Raw genomic sequence first — 13,708 nt, 5'->3', positions numbered from 1 at the left:
TACCAGAATTGCACGCAATACTCCAAATGCGGCCGCACCAGAATTTTGTACAGCTGCAACATGACCCCATGGCTCCGAAACTCAATCCCTCTACCAATAAAAGCTAACACACCGTATGCCTTCTTAACAACCCTCTCTACCTGGGTGACAACTTTCAGGGATCTATGTACATGGACACCGAGATCTCTCTGCTCATCCACACTGCCAAGAATCTTACCATTAGTCCAGTACTCTGTCTTCCTGTTATTCCTTCCAAAATGAATCACCTCACACTTTTCTGCATTAAACTCCATTTGCCACCTCTCAGCCCAGCACTGCAGCTTATCTATGTCCCTCTGTAACTTGTAACATCCTTCCGCACTGTCCACAACTCCACCGACCTTAGTGTCACCTGCAAATTTACTCACCCATCCTTCTACGCCCCACTCCAGGTCATTTATAAAAATGACAAACAGCAGTGGCCCCAAAACAGATCCTTGTGGTACACCACTAGTAACTGGACTCCAGTCTGAACACTTCCCATCAACCACCACCCTTTGTCTTCTTCCAGCTAGCCAATTTCTGATCCAAACTGCTAAATCTCCCTGAATCCCATGCCTCCGTATTTTCTGCAGTAGCCTACCGTGGGGAACCTTATCAATCGCTTTACTGAAATCCATATACACCACATCAACTGCTTTACTCTCATCCACCTGTTTGGTCACCTTCTCAAAGAACTCAATAAGGTTTGTGAGGCACGACCTACCCTTCACAAAACCGTGTTGACTATCTCTAATCAAATTATTCCTTTCCAGATGATTATACGCCCTATCTCTTATAAACCTTTCCAAGATTTTGCCCACAACAGAAGTAAGGCTCACTGGTCTATAGTTACCGGGGTTGTCTCTACTCCCCTTCTTGAACAAGGGGACAACATTTGCTATCCTCCAGTCTTCTGGCACTATTCCTGTCGACAAAGATGACTTAAAGATCAAAGCCAAAGGCACAGCAATCTCTTCCCTCGCTTCCCAGAGAATCCTAGGATAAATCCCATCCGGCCCAGGGGACTTATCTATTTTCACACTTTCCAGTATTGCTAACACCTCCTCCTTATGAACCTCAAGCCCTTCTAGTCTAGTAGCCTGAATCTCAGTAGTCTCCTCGACAACATTGTCTTTTTCCTGTGTGAATACTGACGAAAAATATTCATTTAGCACCTCTCCTATCTCCTCGGACTCCAAGCACAACTTACCACTACTGTCCTTGACTGGCCCTACTCTTACCTTAGTCATTTGTTTATTCCTGACATATCTATAAAAGCTTTAGGGTTATCCTTGATCCTACCTGCCAAAGACTTCTCATGTCCCCTCCTGGCTCTTCTTAGCTCTCTCTTTAGGTCCTTCCTAGCTAACTTGTATCTCTCGAGCGCCCTAACTGAACCTTCATATCTCATCTTTACATAAGCCTCCTTCTTCCTCTTGACAAGTGTTTCGACTGCTTTAGTAAACTACGGTTCCCTTGCTCGTTCACTTCCTCCCTGCCTGACAGGTACATACTTATCAAGGACATGCAGTAGCTGTTCCTTGAACAAGCTCCATATTTCCATTGTGCCCATCCCCTGCAGTTTTCCTCTCCATCCGATGCATCCTAAGTCTTGCCTCGTCGCATCATAATTGCCTTTCCCCCAGATATAACTCTTGCCCTGCGGTATATACCTATCCCTTTCCATCACTAAAGTAAACGTAATCGAATTGTGGTCACTATCACCAAAGTGCTCACCTACCTCCAAATCTAACACCTGTCCTGGTTCATTACCTAGTACCAAATCCAAAATGGCCTTGCCTCTCATTGGCCTATCTAGATACTGTGTCAGGAAGCCCTCCTGCACACATTGGACAAAAACGGACCCATCTAAAGTACTCGAACTATAGCGTTTCCAGTCAATATTTGGAAAGTTAAAGTCCCCCATAACAACTACCCTGTTGCTTTCGCTCCTATCCAAAAGCATCTTTGCAGGTCATTCTGATCCGACCTGGTAGGGATGGAAATCAAGCTTTCAAACTTACTCCTCGTGACTTTATGACGCTTGCAAGGTGTTATTCGGTTAAAGGCGCTATATAAATGCAAGCTGTTATCCAAGTTGGCCATTTTCTGCAGATCACAGAAGATCAGAAAACTACTGAGATTATTAGCTTTATCCTATTTTACAATAACATTCAAAAAATGTAATAAAGCACCTCGCAGGATTGCAGGATGGTTACACGTACGGTCCGCCCAGCACACAAACAGAAAGCAAAATGCAGAATTGAAGGGCTCCCTTACCAAGTGCCTCTGGCAGCAATGTTCACATTCTGCTCCCACTGGTGGCCCGGAGCTCGCTGTGTATTTGTAGCTGGATAAGAACAATATTATCCCGGGTTACTATTAGAAAAGAAAGATTTTTCATTACGCGGCAGCTTTCACAAGCCCAGGATGGTCCAACGCACTTCACTGGCGTGAAGTGTAGTCACTGTTGTTGGGGCGGGTAAACAAGGCAAGGGGATACTCGGGATAGAGGCGGTGAGAGACTGTGGAGCGCATGTCCACAGGTCCCTAAAGGTGGCAGATCACCTGGATAAGGTGGGAATCCTTTCCTTTATTGGGCGGGGTATGGGATACAAACGCAGGGATGTCATGCTGGAACTGTATAATACAGTGGTTAGGCCACAGCTGGGGTTGTGTGTACAGTTCTGGTTACATTACAGGATGTTATTGCTCTGGAGAGAATGCAGAGGAGATTTATAAGATCTTGAAAACTGCAGCTAGCTCAGTCGGTCGAGCTCGAGACTCTTAGCCTCAGGGTCCTGGACTTCCTGTAGTGCCTTTCACAACCTCAGGTTGTCCGGAACCACTTTACAGATTATGAAAAGTAGTCATTGCTGCAAAGTAGGAAACGCAACAGCCAATCTGAGCACAGGAAGCTGGTGGCACAGTGGTTAGCACCGCTGCCTCACAGCGCCAGGGACCCGGGTTCAATTCCGGCCTCGGGTGACTGTCTGCATGGAATTTATACTTTTGACTGTCTGCGTGGGTTTCCTCCGGGTGCTCCGGTTTCCAAACATGTGCAGGTTAGGTGGATTGGCCATGTTAAAATTGACCCGTGTCCAGGTTCGGTGAGGTTGTGGGGATAGGGCAGGGGAGTGAGCCTAGATAGGGCGCTCTTTCAGAAGGTAGGTGCAGACTCAATGGGCCGAATGGCCTCCTTCTGCACTGTTGGAATTTCATGATTCTAATCTCCCACAAGAAGCTGTACAGCCAGATCACATTTTCCCTTTGATACTGTTGGCCAAGGGGGTAAACATTGGTCAGGACGCCAGGGAGAACTCTCCAGGATAGTGCCTTGGGATCTTTCCCATGCACCAAAGAGGGTAGCCAGACTCTTCGAGAGGGCCCCCTCGGTCGAGCACCATCAGTAGGAGGTCAGCATCCGACTATCACTGGGACACAGACATCACCAAGAGGAGATCAGCACCAGAGAAACAAATGGGTCAAACGTTGCATAATTACTTTACAAAGAGAAACTGTCACCTACTTGTTACCGTAGCTGACCATTTTGCCCATCCTCTGAATGTGGAAAGTGCCACAGCCCACGCAGTTATATATCAGAGCTTGTTTACTGTAACAGAGAACCACAACCGTTAGACACACATTCCCTACATAACATGCAAAAAACCCAGCGACATAAATACATCTCCCTTTGAACAGGTCAGAGGAGGACTATGGGGAGACGATGGTGTAGTGGTCATCTCACTGGACTAGTAACCGAGAGGCCAAGACTAACCATCGGGGACATGGGTTCAAATCCCACCAGGGCAGATGATGGAAATGAAATTCAATTAATTTTTTTAAATCTGGAACTGGAAACTAATTTGAATATGAGTCTCGATTCTTGTAAAAAAATCCATCTAGGAAGGAAATCTGCTGTCCTTACCCTGTCTGGCCTACATGTGATCTGTGGCTGACCTCTGAAATTGCCCAGCTAGCCGATCAGTTCAAGGGCAATTAGGAATGGGCCATGTGCCAGCGAAGGCCACATGCCCAGAGTCAGACACTGATTTATCGATTCGAAAAAGAAACAACTGCAATTATACAGCTTACTGTTAAATGAAATTAGTTTACTGTCCCGGGATAGATAGAAATCAGGAAGGAAGACAATCTCCCAACTCTGGATTTAGAACAGACTGACTTTACAGCACCATTGCTACCTTCAGCTCTCAATCCGGCCAGTTTTGTGGCGGTTTCTTCGAGTGAGATTAACTAAAGCTTAGGGGAGCCACTCCCACTCGGGTATTGGCTTAAACTCTCCCAGAACGCGACCCAAGAAAGGTCGGGAGGGAGGCAGAAACGACAACCCCGACCCTAGGAGGAGGTTAACTCACTGACAGCGGCTGTACACGAGTGGAGCCCAAAGAGCGAACCCGGGGGAGTAGGCACCTTCTTGTGGAGAGGAGGGGGGATTTAAATTCAAACACTCAAAGTGGGTCAGATGAAGGTTGGAAACTAGAGCGGCACAATGTCGCAGTGGTTAGCACTGCTGCCTTACGGCGCCAAGGTCCCAGGTCACTGTCCGTGTGGAGTTTGCACATTCTCCCCGTGTCTGCGTGGGTCTCACCCCCACAACCCAAAGGTGTGCAGGGGAGGTGGATTGACCACGCTAAATCGCCCCTTAATTGGAAAAACAAATAATTGGGTACTCTAAAGCTATTTTTAAAAACGGTGGAAACTGAACGGCAGTCGACGAGGCTTTTTTTCAAAGTAGATTTAAGCTTCGTACATCAAGCACATTGATTCGGCCTCACCCAGTTATTGTACCTGGCAGAAGCTTTAACCCGAGCCTGGCCAGAGAACACTTGGACAAACACTCGGATGTAGAAGTCGACACTGACGGACAGGACAGGGACAATATATCGCTGGTAGCAGTTCGCACGGAGATCCAGGTTGTGCAGGATGATACGAAGAGCCTGCGGGAGGGAAAAGGATCAGGGGGTGAGAGAGGCAGACAGGCGACGAGCCGCTTCGCAGGGATCCCGATGCGGAAACTCACCATTTCGTGACAAAACTTTGACTTCAGCGACATGGATCCATACTTGCTGTAGCAGGTCTCCGCACTATTCCCAGCCATCACTGCCATGTCTGTACACGTGACACAAAGAAGCCCTTAAAGACACGAGAGAATTATAGTTCATTTAAATCAACTCGAATCCTCCAAAGCATTTAACCGAAGCCGACCCCCCTTCAGATCTCAACGGAGAAGTGTAAACATCTACATTTCTGTCTTTACACAGCGGGGATAGTGGAACGTGGAATACTCCCCACTGTTAGAACCGGAGAGAGATCAGTTCTAAAGCAAAACAATGCTCAAAAAAACCCTCTGATATTTAGATTCTCCATCCAAAAATGTGATGAGAATTCCATCTGGAATTTAGCTCGATCCAGACTGCGATAAGCCTCCGCTCCTGTCCCTAGCAATAGGTTAACTCACTTATTAACTTTGCAAAGCCAGGCCGCCATCTACAAAGCACCAGTCAGGAGTGTGATGGAACACTCTCCACTTGCCTGGATGAGCGCAGCTCCAACAACACTCAAGAAGCTCAACGCCATCCAGGACAAAGCAGCCCCGCTTGATTGCTCCTCCTTCCACAAACATTCACATTCAGAGGCAGTGTGTAACTTCTACAAGATGCACTGCATCGCCGAGACTCCGTAGACAGCATCCTCCCAACCCCCAACCGCGACTATCTACAGGGGCAGCAGATACATGGGAACCCCACCACCAGCACGTTCTCCTCCCAGCCACTCACCATCCTGACGTGGAAATATATCGGCCGTTGCTTCATTGTCGCTGGCTCAAAATCCTGAACTGCTTCCCTAACAGCACTGTGGGTGTACCTACACCAAATGGACTGCAGCGGGTTCAAGAAGGCAGTTCACCCACCACCTTCTCAAGGACAGTAAATGCTGGCCCAGCCAGCACGCCTACACCACATGAATGATTAAGAAATCACCCAGACAAAACTCCTCCTCAAGGCTGTTCTTGACAAGCTGCAGAAACCCAGGACGGTTTGTAGGTCACATATCACCCCCCCACTACCCCAACGTCCACATGGCTCTGCAATGCAAGGGGTCCAACATTCCAATCACCAGTTTTGAATAAGCCACTCACTGCCTTGTGAGTGCGATCACTCTCACCTCCTTCGCTAACTGCTTGAACGGCCGCGTCTATGAACTGTGATGGACTTCCATAAGGATCCAGATCAATCACATCAAACCGGTCCCATCTCCTTTTGGATTCGTACAGGAGCATGCTGCAGGGAGACAGAGGCAAACCCACCCCTCCCCAGTTAGTATTTACAGCCCGACACATCCTAGAATCTGACTAGTATTATTTGTAAGCTTAAATTTAACAAAATGGTGAATGGACAAAGTGCAACTTTGCAATCAGGCGAGAAGAATCGACTGCCCCAGGATCAAAATAAACGTTGGAAAGTTAAAATCCTCAGTGGTATTTATAAATCAAATTGTTAGAGAACTGCACCTAATTTGACATTAGTTTCTCTCATAACTTTTAATATTTCCCTTGAGATCCTGAAGCACATCACCCAGGGCTGACTAGGTCACAGAATCACAAAGAGGCCCTTCAGCCCATCGAGTCTGCACCGACACATGAAAAACACCTGACCTGCCTAATCCCATTGGCCAGCACTTGGCCTATAGCCTCGAATGTTCAGACGTGCCAAGTGCTCACCCAGGTCACCCAGGTGTGAGGAAACCCGCCTCTACCACCCTCACAGGCAGTGCGATCCAGACCGTCACCACCCTCGGGGCAAAAATGGTCTTCCTCAGATCTCCCCTAAACCTCTCGCGCCTCACCTAGATTCTGTGTCCCCTCGTGACTGACTCTTCAACTAAGGGGAACAGCTGCTCCCTATTCATGACCCTCATAATCTTGCCCACCTCGACCAGGTCACCCTTCAGCATTCTCCGCTTCAACAAAAACAACCCAATCTCTCTTCATAACTTAAATATTCCATCCCAGGCAACATCCTGGTGAATCTCCTCTGCACCCGCTCCAGCGCAATCACATCCTTCCTATAATGTGGCAACCAGAACTGCACACAGTGCTCCAGCTGTGGCCTCACCAATGTTCTACACAACTCCAACAGGACCTCCCTGCTTTTGTAATCTATGCCTCGATTGATAAAGGCAAGTGTCCCATATGCCTTTTTCACCACCCTATTAACCTGCCCTTCTGTCTTCAGAGATCTCTGGACAAACACGCCAAGGTCCCTTTGTTCCTCAGAACTTCCCAGTGTCAGGCCATTCATTGATTATTTCCTTGTCACATTACTCCTTCCAAAGTGTAACAACTCACACTTTTCAGGGTTAAACTCCATCTGCCACTTATCCGCCCATTTGACCCTCCCGTCTATATCTTCCTGTAACCCAAGACACTCAACCTCACTGTTAACCACCCGGACAATCTTTGTGCCATCCGAAAACTTACTGATCCTACCCCCCACATAGTCATCTTTGTCGTTTATATAAATGACAAATAGGGGGCCCAGCACAGATCCCTGTGATACACCAACACAGGCTTCCAGTCACTAAAGCCGCCGTCTGTCATCACCCTCTGTCTCTATAGCTAAGCCAATTTTAAATCCACCTTATCAAATTACCCTGGATCCCATAGAGGATATTTTCAAAGGCTTTGCTGGAATCCATATAGATGACAACAACTGCACTACCCTCATCTACACACCTGGTCACCTCCTCAAAATCCTCATCACCCTGGGCTCACGAAGTAATGTCTCACACACCCAGGGTTAACTAGGTAATGTCTCAACACCCAGGGTTACCTAGGTAACATCACACATCACCCAGGGTTAACTAGGCAACGTCTCACATTACCAAGGATTCAATAGGTAACGTCTCACATTACCCAGGACTAACTGAGGGACTGCCGCACTGTCAGTGGGTCAGTACTGAGGGAGTGCCGCACTGTCAGAGGGTCAGTACTAAGGGAGTGCCGCACTGTCAGAGGGTCAGTACTGAGGGAGCGCCGCACTGTCAGAGGGTCAGTACTGAGGGAGCGCCACACTGTCAGCGGGTCAGTACTGAGGGAGTGCCGCACTGTCAGTGGGTCAGTACTGAGGGAGTGCTGCACTGTCAGCGGGTCAGTGCTGAGGAACTGCTGCACTGTCAGAGGGTCAGTACTGAGGGAGCGCCGCACTGTCAGAGGGTCAGTACTGAGGGAGCGCCACACTGTCAGCGGGTCAGTGCTGAGGAACTGCTGCACTGTCAGAGGGTCAGGACTGAGGGAGTGCTGCATAGTCAGAGGGTCAGTACTGAGGGAGCGCCGCACTGTCAGAGGGTCAGTGCTGAGGAACTGCTGCACTGTCAGAGGGTCAGTACTGAGGGAGCGCCGCACTGTCAAAGGGTCAGTACTGAGGGAGTGCTGCACTGCAAGAGGGTCAGTACTGAGGGCGTGCCGCACTGTCGGAGGGTCAGTACAGAAGGCGTGCAGCACTAGCAGAGGGTCAGTACTGAGGGAGTGCTGCACTGTCAGAGGGTCAGTGCTGACGGAGTGCTGCACTGTCAGAGGGTCAGTACTGAGGGAGTGCTGCACTGTCAGAGGGTCAGTACTGAGGGTGTGCTGCACTGTCAGAGGGTCAGTACTGAGGGAGTGCTGCACTGTCAGAGGGTCAGTACTGAAGGAGTGCTGCACTGTCAGAGGGTCAGTACTGAGGGAGTGCTGCACTGTCAGAGGGTCAGTACTGAGGGAGTGCTGCACTGTCAGAGGGTCAGGACTGAGGGAGTGCTGCACTGTCAGTGTGTTAGTACTGAGGGAGTGCTGCACTGTCAGAGGGTCAGTACTGAGGGAGCTGTCAGAGGGTCAGTACTGACGGAGTGCCGCACTGTCAGAGGGTCAGTACTGAGGGAGTGCCGCACTGTCAGATGGTCAGTACTGAGGGAGTGCTGCACTGTCAGAGGGTCAATACTGAGGGAACGCTGCACTGTCAGAGGGTCAGTACTGAGGGAGTGCTGCACTGTCAGAGGGTCAGTACTGACGGAACGCTGCACTGTCAGAGGGTCAGTACTGAGGGAGTGCGGCACTGTCAGAGGGTCAGTACTGAGGGAGCTGTCAGAGGGAGTTGTCAGAGGGTCAGTACTAAGGGAGTGCCGCACTATCAGAGGGTCAGTACTGAGGGAGTGCTGCACTGTCAGTCGGTCAGTACTGAGGGAGTGCAGCACTGTCAGCGTGTTAGTACTGAGGGAGTGCCGCACTGTCAGAGGGTCAGTACTGAGGGAGTGCTGCACTGTCAGAGGGTCAGTACTGAGGGAGTGCTGCACCTTCAGAGGGTCAGTACTGAGGGACTGCCGCACTGTCAGAGGGTCAGTACGGAGGGAGTGCTGCACTGTCAGAGGGTCAGTACTGAGGGAGTGTTGCACTGTCAGAGGGTCAGTACTGAGGGAATGCCGCACTGTCAGAGGGTCAGTACTGAGGGTGTGCCGCACTGTCAGAGGGTCGGTACTGAGGGAGTGCTGGACTGTCAGAGGGTCAGTACTGAGGGAGTGCTGCACGGTCAGAAGGTCAGTACTGAGGGAGTGCTGCACTGTCAGAGGGTCAGTACTGAGGGAATGCTGCACTGTCACAGGGTCAGTACTGAGGGAGTGCCGCACTGTCAGAGGGTCAGTACTGAGGGAGTGCCGCACTGTCAGAGGGTCAGTACTGAGGGAGTGCTGCACTGTCAGAGGGTCAGTACTGAGGGAGTGCTGCACTGTCAGAGGGTCAGTACTGAGGGAGTGCCGCACTGTCAGAGGGTCAGTACTGAGGGAGTGCCGCACTGTCAGAGGGTCAGTACTGAGGGAACGCTGCACTGTCAGAGGGTCAGTACTGAGGGAGTGCCACACTTTCAGAGGGTCAGTACTGAGGGAACGCTGCACTGTCAGAGGGTCAGTACTGAGGGAGTGCTGCACTGTCAGAGGGTCAGTAGGCACTGTCAGAGGGTCAGTAGGAGGGAGTGCTGCACTGTCAGAGGGTCAGTACTGAGGGAGCGCCGCACTGTCAGAGGGTCAGTACTGAGGGAGTGCCGTACTGTCAGAGGGTCAGTACTGAGGGAGTGCTGCACTGTCAGAGGGTCAGTACTGAGGGAGTGCTGCACTGTCAGAGGGTCAGTACTGAGGGAGTGCTGCACTGTCAGAGGGTCAGTACTGAGGGAGTGCCGCACTGTCAGAGGGTCAGTACTGAGGGAGTGCTGCACTGTCGGAGATTCAGTACTGAGGTAGTGCCGCACTGTCAGAGGGTCAGTGCTGAGGGAGTGCTACACTGTCAGAGGGTCAGTACTGAGGGAGTGCTGCACTGTCAGAGGGTCAGTACTGAGGGAGTGCTGCACTGTCAGGGGGTCAGTACTGAGGGAGTGCTGCACTGTCAGAGGGTCAGTACTGAGGGAGTGCTGCGCTGTCAGAAGGTCAGTACTGAGGGAGTGCTGCACTGTCAGAGAGTCAGTACTGAGAGAGTGCTGCAGTCAGAGGGTCAGTACTGAGGAACTGCTGCACTGTCAGAGGGTCAGGACTGAGGGAGTGCTGCATAGTCAGAGGGTCAGTACTGAGGGAGCGCCGCACTGTCAGAGGGTCAGTGCTGAGGAACTGCTGCACTGTCAGAGGGTCAGTACTGAGGGAGCGCCGCACTGTCAAAGGGTCAGTACTGAGGGAGTGCTGCACTGCAAGAGGGTCAGTACTGAGGGCGTGCCGCACTGTCGGAGGGTCAGTACAGAAGGCGTGCTGCACTAGCAGAGGGTCAGTACTGAGGGAGTGCTTCACTGTCAGAGGGTCAGTGCTGACGGAGTGCTGCACTGTCAGAGGGTCAGTACTGAGGGAGTGCTGCACTGTCAGAGGGTCAGTACTGAGGGTGTGCTGCACTGTCAGAGGGTCAGTACTGAGGGAGTGCTGCACTGTCAGAGGGTCAGTACTGAAGGAGTGCTGCACTGTCAGAGGGTCAGTACTGAGGGAGTGCTGCACTGTCAGAGGGTCAGTACTGAGGGAGTGCTGCACTGTCAGAGGGTCAGGACTGAGGGAGTGCTGCACTGTCAGTGTGTTAGTACTGAGGGAGTGCTGCACTGTCAGAGGGTCAGTACTGAGGGAGCTGTCAGAGGGTCAGTACTGACGGAGTGCCGCACTGTCAGAGGGTCAGTACTGAGGGAGTGCCGCACTGTCAGATGGTCAGTACTGAGGGAGTGCTGCACTGTCAGAGGGTCAATACTGAGGGAACGCTGCACTGTCAGAGGGTCAGTACTGAGGGAGTGCTGCACTGTCAGAGGGTCAGTACTGACGGAACGCTGCACTGTCAGAGGGTCAGTACTGAGGGAGTGCTGCACTGTCAGAGGGTCAGTACTGAGGGAGCTGTCAGAGGGAGTTGTCAGAGGGTCAGTACTAAGGGAGTGCCGCACTATCAGAGGGTCAGTACTGAGGGAGTGCTGCACTGTCAGTCGGTCAGTACTGAGGGAGTGCAGCACTGTCAGCGTGTTAGTACTGAGGGAGTGCCGCACTGTCAGAGGGTCAGTACTGAGGGAGTGCTGCACTGTCAGAGGGTCAGTACTGAGGGAGTGCTGCACCTTCAGAGGGTCAGTACTGAGGGAGTGCCGCACTGTCAGAGGGTCAGTACGGAGGGAGTGCTGCACTGTCAGAGGGTCAGTACTGAGGGAGTGTTGCACTGTCAGAGGGTCAGTACTGAGGGAATGCCGCACTGTCAGAGGGTCAGTACTGAGGGTGTGCCGCACTGTCAGAGGGTCGGTACTGAGGGAGTGCTGGACTGTCAGAGGGTCAATACTGAGGGAGTGCTGCACGGTCAGAAGGTCAGTACTGAGGGAGTGCTGCACTGTCAGAGGGTCAGTACTGAGGGAATGCTGCACTGTCAGAGGGTCAGTACTGAGGGAGTGCCGCACTGTCAGAGGGTCAGTACTGAGGGAACGCTGCACCGTCAGAGGGTCAGTACTGAGGGAGTGCTGCACTGTCAGAGGGTCAGTACTGAGGGAGTGCTGCACTGTCAGAGGGTCAGTACTGAGGGAGTGCCGCACTGTCAGAGGGTCAGTACTGAGGGAGTGCCGCACTGTCAGAGGGTCAGTACTGAGGGAACGCTGCACTGTCAGAGGGTCAGTACTGAGGGAGTGCCACACTTTCAGAGGGTCAGTACTGAGGGAACGCTGCACTGTCAGAGGGTCAGTACTGAGGGAGTGCTGCACTGTCAGAGGGTCAGTAGGCACTGTCAGAGGGTCAGTAGGAGGGAGTGCTGCACTGTCAGAGGGTCAGTACTGAGGGAGCGCCGCACTGTCAGAGGGTCAGTACTGAGGGAGTGCCGTACTGTCAGAGGGTCAGTACTGAGGGAGTGCTGCACTGTCAGAGGGTCAGTACTGAGGGAGTGCTGCACTGTCAGAGGGTCAGTACTGAGGGAGTGCCGCACTGTCAGAGGGTCAGTACTGAGGGAGTGCTGCACTGTCGGAGATTCAGTACTGAGGTAGTGCCGCACTGTCAGAGGGTCAGTGCTGAGGGAGTGCTACACTGTCAGAGGGTCAGTACTGAGGGAGTGCTGCACTGTCAGAGGGTCAGTACTGAGGGAGTGCTGCACTGTCAGGGGGTCAGTACTGAGGGAGTGCTGCACTGTCAGAGGGTCAGTACTGAGGGAGTGCTGCGCTGTCAGAAGGTCAGTACTGAGGGAGTGCTGCACTGTCAGAGAGTCAGTACTGAGAGAGTGCTGCAGTCAGAGGGTCAGTACTGAGGGAGTGCCGCACTGTCAGAGGGTCAGTACTATGGGAGCGCCGCACTGTCGGAGGGTCAGTACTGAGGGAGTACCGCTCTGTCAGAGAGTCAGTACTGAGGGAGTGCCGCACTGTCAGAGGGTCGGTACTGAGGGAGTGCTGCACTGTCAGAGGGTCAGTGCTGAGGGAGTGCCACAGTGTCAGAGGGTCAGTACTGAGGGAACGCTGCACTGTCAGAGGGTCAGTACTGAGGGAGTGCTGCACTGTCAGAGGGTCAGTACTGAGGGAGTGCTGCACTGTCAGAGGGTCAGTACTGAGGGAGTGCTGCACTGTTAGAGGGTCAGTACTGAGGGAGTGCCGCACTGTCAGAGGGTCAGTACTGAGGGAGTGCCGCACTGTCAGAGGGTCAGTACTGAGGGAGTGCTAAACTGTCAGAGGGTCAGTACTGCGGGAGTGCTGCACTGTCAGAGGGTCAGTACTGAGGGAGTTCTGCACTGTCAGAGAGTCAGTACTGAGGGAGTGCCGCACTGTCAGAGAGTCAGTACTGAGGGAGTGCCGCACTGTCAGAGGGTTAGTACTGAGGGAACGCTGCACTGTCAGAGGGTCAGTACTGAGGGAGTGCCACACTGTCAGAGGGTCAGTACTGAGGGAGCGCTGCACTGTCAGAGGGTCAGTACTGAGGGAGTGCTGCACTGTCAGAGGGTCAGTACTGAGGGAGTGCTGCACTGTCAGAGGGTCAGTACTGAGGGAGTGCTGCATTGTCAGAGGGTCAGTACTGAGGGAGTGCCGCACTGTCAGAGGGTCAGTACTGAGGGAGCGCCGCGCTGTCAGAGGGTCAGTACTGAGGGTGTGCTGCACTGTCAGAGGGTCAGTACTGAGGGAGTGCTGCACTGTCAGAGAGTCAGTACTGAGAGAGTGCTGCAGTCAGAGGGTCAGTA

The 13,708-nt window shown here is 52.0% G+C and overlaps 1 protein-coding gene across 1 annotated transcript in view; it reads right to left on the bottom strand.

Moving 5' to 3' along the window:
* trmt1 (tRNA methyltransferase 1) overlaps positions 1 to 13,708 on the bottom strand; it is a 56,243-nt gene that overhangs the window by 16,959 nt on the left and 25,576 nt on the right. Inside the window, 5 exon segments of the mRNA XM_072490884.1 lie at positions 2,302 to 2,371; positions 3,551 to 3,634; positions 4,831 to 4,979; positions 5,063 to 5,175; positions 6,208 to 6,323. Coding sequence (XP_072346985.1) covers positions 2,302 to 2,371; positions 3,551 to 3,634; positions 4,831 to 4,979; positions 5,063 to 5,175; positions 6,208 to 6,323 — 532 coding nt within the window.

The sequence above is a fragment of the Scyliorhinus torazame genome, chromosome 27 (assembly GCF_047496885.1).
Source record: "Scyliorhinus torazame isolate Kashiwa2021f chromosome 27, sScyTor2.1, whole genome shotgun sequence".
Taxonomy (NCBI): Eukaryota; Metazoa; Chordata; class Chondrichthyes; order Carcharhiniformes; family Scyliorhinidae; genus Scyliorhinus; species Scyliorhinus torazame.
The sequence above is the reverse complement of the archived record's forward strand: the minus strand, read 5'-3'. Positions and strand labels throughout refer to the sequence as shown.